Raw genomic sequence first — 15556 nt, 5'->3', positions numbered from 1 at the left:
TGCAAGCAGGAATCATGCAGTTTGGTGGGCCAGAGCTATCATTGGGTCTTTATAGCCTTCTTGTGATCAGTGCTTTCTATCCGTCCTAAAGATGACTCGTCAGGGACACGTCTGTAACATCCATATTGCTTGGAGTATCTATTCTCTGCCTCTGCTGTCCGACGGGGAATTTATCTTCATCCCTTCCCTCTGCTATGCTCAGAAAATGAGGGAAGAATATTAGTGGAATATTAGTCGGGAGCCAAGTTGACTGACGCATACAAAATTATCTTGTTGGATTTATTCCTCTAAGCCACGTATCCTCCTGTGCGACTTTTAAATCATGCATCTAAACCGGGTTAGAAGAATACAGCTCTTCCAGTGCGACTGTCCTGCTTTTTGAGAAGGCCGGGGAGAAGAAAGGGAACTTGAAGAGAGGAGCTCTACAATTTTTGATGATGGCAAGGCATGGCAAGGACATGGAAGGAGAGATTCATCGATCGATTTTAGCTGTGGCAGGGGTTGAGTTCCTCCTCTCTGGTGAAGAAAGGGTAACAGGGATCATCTTCCTCGCTTTTTGTCTAATATAATCCTATAGACAATTGATCTGTCTGGCTAATGTTTGTTCATACCAGCAATTTATTAAGAAAGACTTTTGATTGAATTTGATTTCATTACATTGAAGAAAATTGATTTTATCATTGCAACTATATAAGCTATAACCTCTTAATGTAAACCTTGATTTTCTTTCTAGGATACCTTTACCTTTTCCTTCTTTTTTCTTTTTTTTGATGAAAGATTGCTACAAGATACATACTGTAGGTCAGCTGGTTCTATTTTATCATGCTTTAACATTCATTTAACAAGAGCTCGAGCAGAGGTTCTGAAACTTTCCTTTCGGGACTTGTTACCAGGTGCCGCTGTCGTGCATCGAAGGAAAGAGCATCTGCTTCTTCTTTTCAGCAAACTGGTGCCGGCCCTGCCGGAACTTCAGCCCTCACCTGGTCCAGCTCTACACCACCCTCAAGACCCAGGGAGAGAAGCTTGAGATCGTCTTCGTTTCCTTGGACCGCGACGAGAACAGCTTCTTGGACCACTTCAAGCATATGCCATGGCTCGCCGTGCCCTTCGACATCAACATAAGGAAACGGTTATCCCGTCGCTTGCTCATTGAACACATCCCATCGTTGATTCCATTGGCCTCCGACGGAAGGACCGTGAAAGAGGATGCAGTTCAGCTGGTCGAGGACTTTGGGCCCGACGCTTTCCCCTTTGGTGCTGAGAGAAGAAAAGAGCTGGAAGCCATGGATGAGGCTAAGCGCCACGGTGGAAAATTAGAAGAGCTCCTGGGGTGTGGAGGAAGAGATTATGTCATCTCAGGAGATGGCGCAAAGGTAAATCTCATTGCCTGATGTGTATGCATGCATTCAGATGGAGTCGAGCTCTGGAAGATGAATCCCATGGTCTAATGTATGTGCGCTTGGCTTCCACCAGCATCCTAATATATTCTGAATGGTACCTTAGCAATCAATATTGATTTAGTTAGGATAACGATTTGTGCTGCACAGTGCTGTACAATAGCCACTATATCATCGAATTACAGAGATGGGCAGCTATCAAACAAAATGATTTTATGTGCCGTGCAATGGAGCATCATGGTATATAACCGTCCATCTCCTGATGTTGGCCATACAACACCATGTGGTGCAAAATGCGCACCCAGTTGATTTTTTGGAAAGGGAGAATTAATTTTAACATCCAAAATTCATGTAATATGATAGAGAGCAGGGCTGATTGACAAAGAATAGCAAGATTCCTCCACCTGCATGCATGAAGCTGCATCAATATCTGCCATCGATTACATGCTTTGATATAACAACAAAGCAACAGGAAGTGGTTTTACAAAGAAAGCATATTTTGCTACGTACTTCACACACCAGCAGATCAACCGATTTTTTTTTTAATCAGAAAATTACTTGTTCGTCTAAAATTCTCTCTTTTTCCATTTTTCTAGATTCTCATAGCTGATCTTGTGGGGAAAACAATCGGCCTCTACTTTGGAGCACGGTGGTGCCCGCCGTGCCGCGCGTTTACATCGATGCTCGCAGAGGCGTACAACGAGCTCAGAGATGCGAGAAAGGAGAGCTTCCAAATTATTTATATCTCCACCGACAGGGACGAAGATGAATTCCAAGCAAGCCTGGAGGAGATGGCGTGGTTGGCGATACCTTATGCGGACAAGACCAGATACGACCTCAGCAGGATCTTCGACGTGAAGGGCATCCCTAGGCTTGTCCTCCTCGGAGATGACGGGAAGGCCCTCGAAGCCGATGGGCGGGCCATGATCTCGTCCTACGGTGCCAAGGCCTTTCCCTTCACCGAGTCGAGGGCCGCCGAGGTGGAGGCGGCCCTGAGGAAAGAAGGAGAAGGGCTGCCTGGCCGAGTCAAGGACCCCAGGCATGAACACATGCTGAAGCTGGATGTGGCAAAAGCTTATGTTTGCGATGCATGCAGACGTCGGGGGAGACACTGGGCCTTCTCGTGCGATCGTTGCAACTTCGATCTCCACCCAGCTTGCGTGGAACAAATCGAGCAATAAATCATGTCCATGTGTCTGAAAGTAACAATGGCAAAGATTAATCACACACATATATATATATACATATATCATAATAGACAATAATAGGACAGGTTAATTATCGCATATCTAGACTTGGTTTGTTCAATTACCTGCTCTTCAATCTAGTTTGAATTAGTTTGAGAGGAGTTTACTGTCATCAGCTGCTTCTAATAGCCAGGCATTCATCGAATGCTCCATCCCTCTCAATCAGACAAATATGTTTTCCTTGAAATGAGTGGATGGGAAATCTAATGATAAGAAAGGAGAATCAACTTATGCAATGAGATTTTAGTTTTCTCGATCAACTAGTAGCCAACAACCTTCCAATTATGGAGATTGAAGAATTTCTTACCTGTAGTATAGGAAACATAAATTTGAGCTTTGCCTAGTTCTTTTTTTGGTATAGCCAAGATTCATACCAAGGAGACAGGTTTTATGTTTGCAAATGGTGGACAATGTCATGTTCCTTCATTTTATGTTTGCAAATGGAGGACCATGTCGTGTTCTTGCCATCAACCTTGCAACCAGCTTTAACTAGAGGGAGGGCTCCAAGAGCTATTGCAATACACACAAGTTTTTGTTTGCCAAAGGTCTCGGTAAACAGGTGTCTAGAGTACCATGGTAAGAATTTTTTGGTTAAGAACAAAGCAAGTCGGTTGGTTTGAGGTTGGTACTCTTTGTTATCAACTCAGGGTAGATCTTACTGACTTCCGTAATGCAACAATTTGAACAAACCAATACCAAGGACAACCGAAAAACTTTACCCCATCACGACCCAATCTAATTTAAGTATTTAACCCAATATGACACGAGAAAAGCTCGAACCATTTTGAACAAAGCAAGCTCAAAGTTCTCAGCCCTACTGACTCCGTTCTAGTTCACCGATCTAAACTAACCCCAGTGTTCTTCACCTACTTAGTTTTTGCCACTCTAATTGCAGGGGAACAAATGCAAGAGAAAATAAGACAAGAAATCGCGGTGTTGCAACGAACCAACTCACAGAGAAACCAGGGGAGGTAAAGATAGACTCCAGGATTTACGTGGTCAACGGGTCAAAACTCTAACCCCCACCGAGATCCAAGCTGGACCCCACAAGAACATCCCCCTCATAGTAAAGGTCGAGCCATCCCTTCCTGTCCCCCAACTCTCTCTTCTTTCTCTCCACCTTTCTATCTCCCTCTCACCACCCCTGAGTTCCACCTCAGGGTGCCGCAGAGAATTCCAAAGAGAAGCACAGAAGAGAGAGGAAAGAAGAAGAGGGAGAGGAGGAAGAGAAAGGTGCAGAAGGTCCAAAAGAAGAGAGAGTGTGTGTTTCTGTCCGTGTGTGATCACCTTGGGCTGGGAAGCAGGTAGGCAGTTCTATTTCCATTGCCTCCATTGCCTCATTCTTTCACCTCAACCCCAACCAAAAACCTCGGTCCTCGAACTCCTCCTCATTGTTATGGCCCTTAATTAATTAGGGACCTTCTCCTCTTCCTTGGCTGATAGGAGTGTGTGTTTATGATCTGGGGTTATCCTTGGATAGCTACTTGGTGTGCAGAGGCGAAGTGTAAGAGGAGAATTATGAGCCCAACAGAAGGTGCGACGTTTCCGCTGGTGGCGGTCGCCATTGATAAGGATAAGGGCAGCCAGAATGCCTTGAAATGGGCTCTCGATAACATTGTCGACAGGGGCCAGACCATCACCCTGATCCATGTCAATACCAAGCACCCGGCACGTAAGACTCTCTCTCTCTCTCTCTCTCTCTCTCTCTCTCTCTATATATATATATATATATATATATATATATATATATATAATTTGCATGGAAAGAAATAAGAGAAAAATCTTTATATTCTTGTCTTCATGAAAATTAACTTTTTATCAGCATACAAATAATTTTCATTGTCTTTCATTTTTCTCAACAACCAAACAGAGCCTAATAGTTTCATCTAGTGTCAGGTTTTTTTTTTGGAACAAAGCTGGATTTATTCCAGTCAGAATAAGGGCAAAAAAAATTTGATGATACAATAGCAAAAAATTTTGTGATTCACCTTCTTCAAAATGAAGAGATAAATAAATAAATAAGCTCTTTGCTTCTACTCATATTGTAGATGCAGTCATCTTCATAACTGCATGCAAGCCTGCCTGCAACAAAGGCAACCAGAATTGTGTGAGAACTATGCATGGCTAGTCTTTCCTACAACTAATTTATGGCTGTCATTTCTGATGCAATGCAGCGGGGCACCAAGAGGACCCTACCTTTGCAGGCAGTCATTCAAAGGATCTATTTGTTCCCTTTCGATGTTTCTGCACGCGTAAAAATGTGAGTTGCCTTTTCTCTTTTTCTGAGGATCTTGATCTGGAATTACCAATCAAACTACACATTGTAGTTATCAACCCTTGAATGATATGGATAAACCTTATTTGTTCAGCTCTTTATTCGCTTTATCAAGGTAATACAAGTTTTTGAGAGAAACAAGGTAATGCAAGTTACCACCCATAATATTCAATACTCAACACAGGTAGTCTAGAAGACAATCTAGAATCATTCTTGAGCAAAGAACTCTATTGCCATATTTAAATGAAGAATAATGCCTATTACATTTTCCATCACCAAAGTTTCATAGCCCTTGTATTTCTTTAAGGTAGCATTCAACAGCTACAGGCACATTCTTTTCTACTGTTTTCACAGCCAGATGTCCAAATCCACAAGAAATTTGGCTGGCATAATACATAAGATACCACAAAGGGTGTTCTGTCTACCAAAAGGGTTTCAGGGATTATTATCAGCTATAAGATGATATAAAATGAAACAAATCTGAGAAACAAGCATATATAAAGAGATTCAAACATCTAGGACAGTATTAGTTACCTCTCGGAGTCAGAGAATCTCTTCCCAGCTGTGTAAAATGGGATGCCATGGCAGCACCACTCTTTTTGGCCATGCCATGCATCCAAAATACCAATGCAGAGCATTATAAGAATTAGATATTCTGCTATTTCTTTCCTAGCAGGCCAGTGCGATCAGATCTTGACAAGATATAACAAGCCTTCAGGTTATATTCAACCTCCTGGTCCTCATGGTCATGAAAAGATATTAGACTTTATCCCATCATATGACGTCTAGGACCTTAGCAGCTAAGAGAGCTACCAACTCCCATTTATGAATAAACACTAGAGTCATGGACGCCTTCCCCTCCTCTTTTTACATGATTCTCAAATACCAGTTCCAATAATGAAAATGAAACCACCATATGTGGTACCCCTGTACCCCTGCAGTCTCTCAATCCTGAGAGAAGACCGATAATGTAAACCTTGTCTCTCCCCGGCCTTTCTGGACAAAACCCAGAAGTTTGCCACTGCATTTCATTGGTAGACATGTCTCATTCAATTATCTAGTACAGTGCTCGCCATTCATAAATCCACAAAAGTCGTGATACAAAATATTCTCTGACCCAATTTTCCATTTTGTTCAACAGGTACAATGCAAGGATATCATACTCGAAGACACTGAGATAGCAAAGGCGATCATAGAGTTTGTCTCGCATGCTGCTATTGAAAAGCTTGTCGTCGGTGCACCTTCAAAAAGTGGATTTGGAAGGTAATTTATACAATCTCAAGCAATGTCATAATGGAGCGGAAGTCTCTGGTTAGGAAAGAAACATGCCCTCTCAGAATATTTATTGTCATATCTTTTCCGTCAGAAGATTTAGGACTACAGATGTCTCTACCAGTATTTCCAAGGGTGCACCTGATTTCTGCACCGTTTACATCATATCCAAAGGGAAGGTGTCTTCCATGAGGAATGCTGTCCGAGCAGCGCCGGCCGTCTCCCCGTTCCGGGCTCAAATTCAAAACCAAACAAGTATAAGAAGTGAACATGTAGACCCACATCACCCTCATGGTGTCAGAGGTTTGTGTAAACATGAGAATTGCTGCTGTCATCAGTTTCTCTTTGAATAGAAAATAGAAAGCTTTCTTGTCCCCTTCACTCAAAAGAAATTACGAGATTTTCAATTGCCAGGAGAGGCAGCATTAGAGAATTGGAATGTGCAGAGCGAACGGGAACCAATCAGGTAATACGTCTTGTAGTGCAAAAACAGTGACACAGCTGCACAGCAATAAGTAGTACTTTCTTTTGCTCCTATGTTGAATTGCAAGCTAATATGGTACCTCAAACAGGTCGCCATTCACCAGAGGAACACGTGTCTTAACTGGAAAATCATATACAGAGAGTATAGGAGACAGTGATATATCATTCGTGAGTGGTGGCAGGCCAAGCATCAATCGCATCTTTAATCAGAGGTCGTCCAACATGTCTGACGGCTTAGATAGCAGCTTTGAGATGCAATCCCCACACAAGTCGGTGGGTGGCGGTTTCTCATGTGGGACTGCATTCTCTTCAATGTCTCAGGACAGCACACCATCATCTCTCACCATGGTATGTGTATTTACATCTGAAGCACAAGAACAAATTTCTTAAAAAGAAAGAACAAGAATAAAGCTGTGTTTTGAGTAATCAAATGGATACCTGCGAATTTTTTGCAACTTAGCACCAGTCGTGAAGCTACGTGATGCCATCAACGAATGGCAATAAGTGTGAATACTTCTCCGTCCTGCCTCCTTGGTTGATGGTCACCAATTTGTTCCGTCACTCGCAGGAAGATGTGGAGGCGGAGATGAAGAGGCTGAGACTAGAACTCAAGCAGACAATGGACATGTACAGTACAGCCTGCAAAGAAGCACTCACAGCCAAACAGAAGGTAATGTTTTCACCACATCTACAAAATCCTAACTTCCTTGCTGATTATGCCTTTCGCTGCAGGCAAAGGAGCTCCATCATTGGAAGATGGAGGAAGAGAGGAGGTTAGAGGAAGCTCACATGGCGGAAGAAGCTGCCCTGGCTTTAGCAGAGAAGGAGAAAGCAAGATGTAAGGCAGCCATAGAGGCAGCTGAAGCCTCCAAAAGGATCGCAAAGTTAGAAGCACACAAGAGAATTAATGCAGAAATGAAAGCACTCAAAGAGGCTGAGGAGAAGAAGAGAGCATTGGATGCTTTAGCACATACAGATGTCAGGTATAGGAAGTACACGATAGAGGAGATAGAAGTGGCCACGGAATACTTTTCGGAGAAGCGGAAGATTGGAGAAGGTGGCTATGGTCCTGTTTACAAATGCTATCTGGAGCACACACCTGTCGCCATTAAAGTTCTGCGGCCGGATGCAGCTCAAGGGAGATCTCAGTTTCAACAAGAGGTATTAAACACCTTACACAGCCATGTTACATCGTCAAAGCTCTGTTAATTACTCCATATGCATACCATGTGCAGAGTATGAAATGCATCAATTGGTGATCCCATAGCCAATTAAATCTTCTCTTGATAGAGTTCCTCTACAACTAGCAGCTGCTATGATGAATCCTGAATATTTTCAGTTGCATGTGAACTTCAATGCAGGTTGAAATTTTAAGTTGCATGAGGCATCCAAATATGGTTCTTTTGCTGGGTGCCTGCCCAGAATATGGCTGCCTTGTCTACGAATACATGGCTAATGGGAGCTTGGAAGATCGCTTGTTCCAGCAAGGAAACACACCACCAATCCCTTGGCAGCATAGGTTCCGCATTGCTGCTGAGATTGGCACAGGCCTCCTCTTTCTGCACCAGACAAAGCCAGAGCCACTGGTCCACCGAGACCTTAAGCCTGCAAACATCCTCCTCGACCGAAACTATGTCAGCAAAATCAGCGATGTTGGCCTTGCCCGCCTGGTTCCCCCATCTGTTGCGGAAAATGTCACTCAGTATCGCATGACCTCCACTGCTGGAACATTCTGTTACATTGACCCTGAATACCAGCAGAGTGGCATGCTTGGTGTAAAGTCCGACATTTACTCTCTTGGGATCGTGCTGTTGCAGCTGATCACTGCAAGACCTCCCATGGGACTGACACATCACGTGGAACATGCAATCGAGAAGGGGACATTCACAGAAGTGTTGGATCCATCAGTCATAGATTGGCCAGTGGAGGAAGCCTTGAGCTTAGCCAATATAGCACTCAACTGTGCAGAGCTAAGACGGAAGGACAGGCCAGATCTTGCTACAATAGTGTTGCCGGAGCTTGAAAGACTGAGAAATCTTGCAGAAGAAAATATGCAACATTGTGCATCTTTTGGCAGCTCACACACCTCACCCATACACAGCCAAGTTTCTTTTCCGGTAAGCTAGAAGCAAAAAACCTGACTTAATTTCTTACCTCCAAAAAAAAGGAAAAGAACAAGACTACAAGACGGACACAGGTACAACCATACTAAGTAAACTAAGAAAAATCTGCAGAGTACCATGCATTGCTAGTTAGATATGAATTTGGAAAGGGTAGCATGGAAGATATTTATAGAAACCATACCTAGGTATGTTATAGAACTTTACACGTATGTATTCTTCCATCACCCTTTGCATGTAAACTGGATATTTCAATTTAGACTTGCTGACAAATAACTAAGCAAATTAAAAGCAGTCATGTGTTATGCAATTGTGGACCATGGTAGATAGACCTCAATAGATAAAGAAATGATAATTAGATCCCATCTTCAAAGAATAACTTAATTGGTAATTTGGTCTTGCTGGTAAAATATTTGAAATGTTTCAGGATGGTGTATGCACGTGGAGAGCAGCATATGAAGAAAAGCTACATCATTTAATATATAAGTACAAAGAAAATGCTGCTGAATATCTATATCTTTGCTAAATTCAAGAACTTAGTTGATTTGATGAGTAATCCAAGAAAACCAAAATAAGTTTTTCATGCTGTCTTTCTGGGACTGAGAATGGCATCATATCATCATCACTTTTTCCCTTTTTTTTTTTTTGATATGTATATCACCATCACCTTCATAACTGATCTGTAGTAACATTTTTACAAAGAAAGTTTGTGAACCATACAGTGGATATAAGAATTTTTTTGAATGAATCATTTCCATCTTTTCTTGTTTACAGGATGTCTTGAGCCCTCTACCTGGACAATCTGGATATGAAAGCTCGATAACCCGATCAAGTGCATCATCCATGTATGGAAGATGATCAAGTGCTGCCTGAGAATATAGGGAACAGATAAACCTGACATAAAGCTCACTGAGAAGTACAGAAGGCTATTTGCATAAGGAGCCAAAAGAATAACATGATTGCTCAGGCAGCTTTGAAACCATTGCAGAAGCTGAAAATCCATAGTCAGCTTTTCAGCACTGAGTAAAACCAGTTGCTATCTCAAGTAACAGATCCTTCCCTCTGGGAACAGACAAGCATGCTTAAGAAAATAGCACAAGATATCATTACTTCTCTTATTCCCATTTTGTTCAAGCTGGAGATCCAACTTTTTATTAGTTCCGATGCCCGGAAAGAAATGATAAAAGAAGTCCCGAGTCAAGGCCTTTGCAGACTGGTGACAAGTCATTGTGAAGGTGCAGCTTCTGCATCATGGTATTGTCCAAAGCTCTAGGGTAAAGAAATATAGTTGTAATCTGTAATTTTCAGATATGCTTATTTAAAATATGTACTGTCGATACAACTACCACTTGTACCATTTTACACTAAAAATTTTCTCTTCTCAATTTTTCTTTGAAAAAATGATTGCCAAAGCAGAACAGTTATGAGATAAACAATTCTTTCAATTTTATTGATTTTGCACTATTACCAACTTGTTTAAGTTGGAAAAGCAGGCTTCAAATTAAGAAACAACCAGCTTAGCAACCCTTCAATATATGGTGCACATGTGCAAGAAGATGCAAGTGACATACAAGAATTCAATATAACCAAGGTCATTCTATTCATAATAAAATATCTAAATTTTATAATTATTTATCTTAGAAAGCCATTGCATTTGGGATCCACCTGCAGAGTAAGTTACAGAATCAAACTTTTGTGTTTCCATTGCCATTTACTCTCAAATACCTAACATTTCAGATTAAGCCAGTCATATTTTGCAACTATTTTCCTTATTCCTTCTTCTCATATATGTCAGCTTGATTATTTTTTTCTAACCATTCATAACAGTACTCATTTAATCATTTCCTTTTTCTGCCGTAATGACTTCTGAAGTTTGAATACTAATTGAAGTCTCTAGGCATATGAAAATGTATCGGAGAGGTTGCCATTTGGTTCGTTTCACTGCTTTGAAAGCAATTGTATACAGCAATACGCCTATTAAAATGAACCAAGCATTCTCTTATGGCACTCTCATCTCACAAATAATATTTCTCTTTTAAGAATAATCATGGGGGCGTCCTTGATCATTTCATAGAAATGATTGAATAATTACCCACAAAAACTCAGGAAAACACCTCTCAAGTTTCAAACATATGAAGAAGGCTGCGACCCCTAGGATACACTAGGATATAGCCATACTTGCATATTACTGCAATCAATGAACTAATAAAAAATGAATGACGACTTCTATCCAGACATGCATCAACAGAACCATACATCACAAGATTTGGAATGGCACTCTCATCATGCTCATCCTTGAGAAATGCTAAAGGCCATTCATCTTATGCAATCAGCCTATGTGGAATTCCAGCCTTGACCAGACTTACGAAATTCTTTCCACAGGCTTTTCATTTTCCGGAGAAGAAAAGCGGATAATCAGTCTGTACTGCATGTTCTGCCTTTCAAGATCCATAGCGTTAAAAACTGGATTTTTCTAAACGAACTTCCTTTCCCTTGCATATCTCGACACCATTCCCCCCCGTTGCTTCTGAAACTATCAATTTTGTCACCCACCATACACCAATAGAGATAAGTACATCTTATAATATGTCATGAAATCATTCAGTATGCAGCAGAAATCCAAACCTCTAAAACCATTTTTTTTTTGAGTTGTATTGTCCTCTGAACCTGAATACCTTTCTCATTGCTAACATGAAAACTAGAGAGTCAGGAGGATGCATCACAAGAAACTCAGGTGATCCCATCAAACCTTGATGCTAGACACATTGCTGTAGAGGACTGAAAGTGGAAGACAGGTCGTCGGAAAGCTGCCTACCGCTTATTGCTAGGTGGACAGCCAGAGGTCAAGGAGGCCCAGAAAATAATATATCATAAAGAACTAATAATTATAAGGAGAAATCCAAAAAGAAAAATCTATATTCCAACAAATGAAGCATCATATATCTAGATATATGTATCAATTTGGTAACTTCGAGTACTAGTTTATGAATCAATCTCATCCTCCATACCGAAACATGACACGAAATGTTGAGCTGGAGGCACTCGCAGCATCCTTTTAAAGCAATAACCAGGCACAACACAATCAATCTACTGACACTCCAGATCCATCGCAAGCATAACAAAGCATCAAAGCTCATAAAGTAAGCCAACCGAAAAAAAAAGAGAGATAAATTATTCATAATACGAATAAAATAACAGTTATATAGCAAAATTAGGTATTTGAGCGCGACCTAATTATCACATCGAATTATCAGTGCGACGCCTTTGTATATGTCAATGTTACTCCAATTTTGTAACCAGTGCTAGATGATTTGATCTCAATATAAAGGGAATCCAAATGCATCCCGGTATCCAGCTTAAAGAAAGCTAAAAAAAGGGGGAAAATCCCTTTTTTAAAGTGAACGAGCTAAATCCCATGGATGGATCGTTCTGTTCTATAGAATAAAAACCATATATAACAGATCGACGAACAGACAGATGAAGAAATGGAATCCAGGCGCTTACCTTTCGATCCGAAACCCTAGAATGGATCGCGATTTGGGGAAAATGGAGGACGGCAAGGAACCAACCGAGCTCCGAGGACGGAAAAATGAGTTCGTGGCGGGAGCGAAACGGCTTAATTTTGGTCGGTCCGGTTCTAGACGCCGACCGCGTCGAACCGGTGCTCGATATCGATTTGGGCCGGGCTCAGAGACCAAGGCGCAGCCCATTTCGAGTCCTCTAAGGAAACGAATTATTGCAAGAAAAGCAGCCTGATTAAGAAGCATAAAAGCTTTTAAGATGAGTGCTAAATTAAATGAAATGGAGCACAAAATGTTGTTCATTTATGGGAAAAGTTACCTTATCCGGAATGGTTATATAATGGCCAAGAGTTTATATAAATTTCATTTTTATAACTTGATACACTCATGCATTTCTAACCAGGAGCTTATCTCATATTAAATTTGGAAAAATTGAGAAGAATTATTCTACATTTTACATATGGATATGAAGTAAACATGGAGTTAAAGATAGCAGATAAGATAATTATTGTCGTATTTATGCAAGTCTAGAAACAAATGGATTCATTAGATCAGGAGACTGCTGCATATGATTCATTTATTTCGTGGGTTGCACAAAGGTTCAGACATAGGAACATCTTTGGATTCCAAAAGGGATCGGCTCTATCATGCATGACAAATGTGGTCCATTAATTCTTTTAACTATCTGACATAGCTTGCCTGATTTCTCATGGGTAGTTATTATGGAAACTTGATTCACTATGTAGCTTGGTCAGGCTTATTTAGGAGACCATTAAGCCAGCAATGCTATGCCATGGATGCGTCTATTATATCCTTCTTGGGATTGGGCTGTGTATTTCATGAAAAAGAAGGATTCATCTTCCTTCACACGGATCTACTATTGGAGTGCACACTATTCGCTAAGCATATTGAAATATGTGCAGTGAGTGATCTAATGGTGGATTTGCATGAAGGTAGGTGAATCCTTCTTTTGCATGAAAGATACACCCCTATCCATCCTTCATACAATGGTTAATGGCTAGGCAAATCCATCCATCTCTATATATAATATAATATAATATATAAAGAAAGGGAGAGTGAGAGCTAGATTGGGTTATACTCGAATGGATATCTATTCAAATCTAGTTAAATCTAAATTGGACGATAGGGATCCCACATTGATGATTCAGAGTTATTAAATGTAATCTACTATACTATCTTTAGATTGCTTATATACCAAAAATCATATGATTTGGAGATGACTAGTCCATACGTCGAGTGGTTTCAAAATAAACAACCTAAATAATGCTAAATTATATTTTTTATTTTTTAATTACTTAGTATATAGATGATCCAAATAGTTTAAAGCTAGTAGACCGCATCCCACAACTCGGATCATCAATGTGGAATTTTCATTGTCCAATTTAGATCGGATCGAATTTAAGTGAAAATCCACTCTATATATTATAGTCAAATGCAGCTCTCTCTTTCTCTCTCTATCTCTCTCATTATATATATTTTTGTGTATGCGTATGTATGTATGTATAAATATATAATATATTGATATAAAATGCAGCTAATGCTCAACAGAGCGAGCATCACAAACCATGGACCTTGTACTTCTCAATATGCTTTTGAAGTACCAACAGACCCTCTCGACTGCACGGCTTTCCTTCAACAACATAAATAAAGTGCCGAACAACAAATTCTAACCACAAGGTCCCAAGTTCGAATCGCTGCGGCGACGATTAAATTGTGGACCGGAGCTCACTACTTTGGCCACCGCTTGGACTTGTGGTGTAGGACCGCTCTTGAACCGCTAGTAGCCGGGGTGGTGCCGGGTGTGACGTACTCACACGTGGGACTCGAGCCAGAGCTCAGAGGAGTAGCTGAGCCGGGCCTACGGGTGGGGAGGGTATGAGTAAAACCGGTCGGGGTGCCCAACACACGGCCATTTCTGCCCGCATCGAACATTCTCCTGGCGGGGCGGGGGCCCAGTGGGGGCTGCTACGCGGGGGTGGGCTTGTCCCTTCCTCCCTCCTACCCCTTTTTCATTAGCAAAAAAAAAAAACAACAACAAATTCTAAGTGTACGACACACGCTGCAGATACTTTTCTCACGGACACTTTTTTTTTTTTTTCTTTAGGCAAAATGGAAGAGGACCAACCCTCGCAGCAATCTCCACTAAGCCACCTCTTTACTAAAAAATATCCGGTACGATCATACCAGCACCATCTAAGTAATAACAGATCAGATAATAACTTAATCGGGCACCAAATCTATCACCAATATTGCCTTATCAAAACCTTTGTGCAACTTGTGTTTGCTCGTAGCCATCTGTGTTAATTTGCTGGTGCCGGTAGCTAGCCAACAAAGAAGACGCTTAAAGGTGACGGTGTTACGAAGAAAATGGTGCATGTTTGAAGAGTCAAATGGACTTTTCTTTTTTTTATGTATTCACTCCAGGCTTGAGCCATTCGTTGTAGAGAGAGGGAAAAAAAAAAAAAAAAAAACTAGAAGGACTGCAAACAAGTCCACAACAAAAGTGCCCTCCACCGCTTGAGTCGGTCTTAACTTTCACTTCCTTGCACAATAGGGACATTGAGAACCTGACGTCTAATCTGCTGTTGTTCCCTTGCAGTGAGTGGAAGAAGAAGAATTTTCTTTACCTCTTGAATGATTCTTTTATTCTCTTGAGCAATGTTTTGTCCTATCAAAGTGATGCAGAAAGAAAGGGAATATAAGAGCAAGAAATTAGGGAGAGAATTTGACACGATATGACGCATTGTGTGGGCACCATGAACTTGAAAGGAAAGAAAAGTAAAGAGAAATGCCCAATTTTATAATCCATTGCCCCAAGCTTTATTAAGCACATCACACTACCTATATGTTTTTATAATCATCTTTATTATACAATATCTTATCATATCTTGACAATTTATAGGATATCTCCTGAGATCATCACCCCATTGTACATTGTCACCTTCCATGACATGACATCAACAAGAAATGATAACCTAATTAAAGACAAAAATATTGAACTATCAACCTTTCTCTTAAAATTGTCCAATATCAATATATACATCCTTCCTAGTATATTTAAAATCCTCTATATCTTTTAAATTGATCCTCTTTTTTCCCTCATGTCCTCACTTTGCAAAAATGATGAAGATTGAGATGGCATTTTGCTTCATAGTGTATGCATATATATGTATTTAATAATGAAATTCGGAAGATTTGCACTATATAGACATATTGTGCC

The 15556-nt window shown here is 40.7% G+C and overlaps 2 protein-coding genes and 1 long non-coding RNA gene across 6 annotated transcripts; 2 read left to right on the top strand and 1 right to left on the bottom strand.

Annotated features, from left to right (window-relative positions):
* Positions 1–82: 82 nt before the first annotated feature.
* LOC103701447 (protein kinase C-like zinc finger protein) lies at positions 83–2880 on the top strand. Its single transcript, XM_008783494.5, has 3 exons — positions 83–530; positions 894–1373; positions 1994–2880. The coding sequence occupies exons 1-3, from the start codon at positions 435–437 to the stop codon at positions 2576–2578; spliced, it is 1161 nt and encodes a 386-aa protein (XP_008781716.1). The 5' UTR covers positions 83–434; the 3' UTR covers positions 2579–2880.
* Positions 2881–4064: 1184 nt separating this feature from the next.
* Positions 4065–10131, top strand: LOC103701449 (U-box domain-containing protein 35). Its single transcript, XM_008783496.5, has 10 exons — positions 4065–4316; positions 4819–4904; positions 6061–6182; positions 6289–6494; positions 6606–6657; positions 6764–7022; positions 7243–7344; positions 7407–7835; positions 8036–8791; positions 9569–10131. The coding sequence occupies exons 1-10, from the start codon at positions 4100–4102 to the stop codon at positions 9650–9652; spliced, it is 2313 nt and encodes a 770-aa protein (XP_008781718.2). The 5' UTR covers positions 4065–4099; the 3' UTR covers positions 9653–10131.
* Positions 4457–12406, bottom strand: LOC113462359 (uncharacterized). 4 transcript variants are annotated; one of them, XR_015975439.2, is made up of 4 exons: positions 12299–12406; positions 7113–10063; positions 4841–7038; positions 4457–4726 (listed from the first exon to the last, which is right to left on the bottom strand). It is a non-coding gene; the product is annotated as an uncharacterized LOC113462359 (long non-coding RNA). The 4 variants fall into 4 exon arrangements; XR_015975437.2 differs by having other exon boundaries at positions 7113–10089; positions 12299–12402; XR_015975440.2 differs by having other exon boundaries at positions 7113–10038; positions 12299–12400.
* Between the last annotated feature and the right edge of the window lie 3150 nt (positions 12407–15556).

This window comes from Phoenix dactylifera, chromosome 2 (genome assembly GCF_051530095.1).
Source record: "Phoenix dactylifera cultivar Ajwa chromosome 2, Ajwa_hap1_PhDact_Kaust_v1.1, whole genome shotgun sequence".
Taxonomy (NCBI): Eukaryota; Viridiplantae; Streptophyta; class Magnoliopsida; order Arecales; family Arecaceae; genus Phoenix; species Phoenix dactylifera.
This window is presented reverse-complemented; position numbering and strand designations above follow the sequence as displayed.

What these genes read in the sequence shown, in the direction of transcription:
- LOC103701447 (XM_008783494.5), top strand. Translation starts at nt 435, where the DNA reads ATGATGGCAAGGCATGGCAAGGACATGGAAGGAGAGATTCATCGATCG. An exon ending in TCCTCTCTGGTGAAGAAAGG is followed by an intron (nt 531 to 893) that starts GTAACAGGGATC and finishes ACTTGTTACCAG; the next exon opens with GTGCCGCTGTCGTGCATCGA. An exon ending in TCTCAGGAGATGGCGCAAAG is followed by an intron (nt 1,374 to 1,993) that starts GTAAATCTCATT and finishes CCATTTTTCTAG; the next exon opens with ATTCTCATAGCTGATCTTGT.
- LOC103701449 (XM_008783496.5), top strand. Translation starts at nt 4,100, where the DNA reads ATGATCTGGGGTTATCCTTGGATAGCTACTTGGTGTGCAGAGGCGAAG. An exon ending in CAATACCAAGCACCCGGCAC is followed by an intron (nt 4,317 to 4,818) that starts GTAAGACTCTCT and finishes GATGCAATGCAG; the next exon opens with CGGGGCACCAAGAGGACCCT. An exon ending in TCAAAAAGTGGATTTGGAAG is followed by an intron (nt 6,183 to 6,288) that starts GTAATTTATACA and finishes TTCCGTCAGAAG; the next exon opens with ATTTAGGACTACAGATGTCT.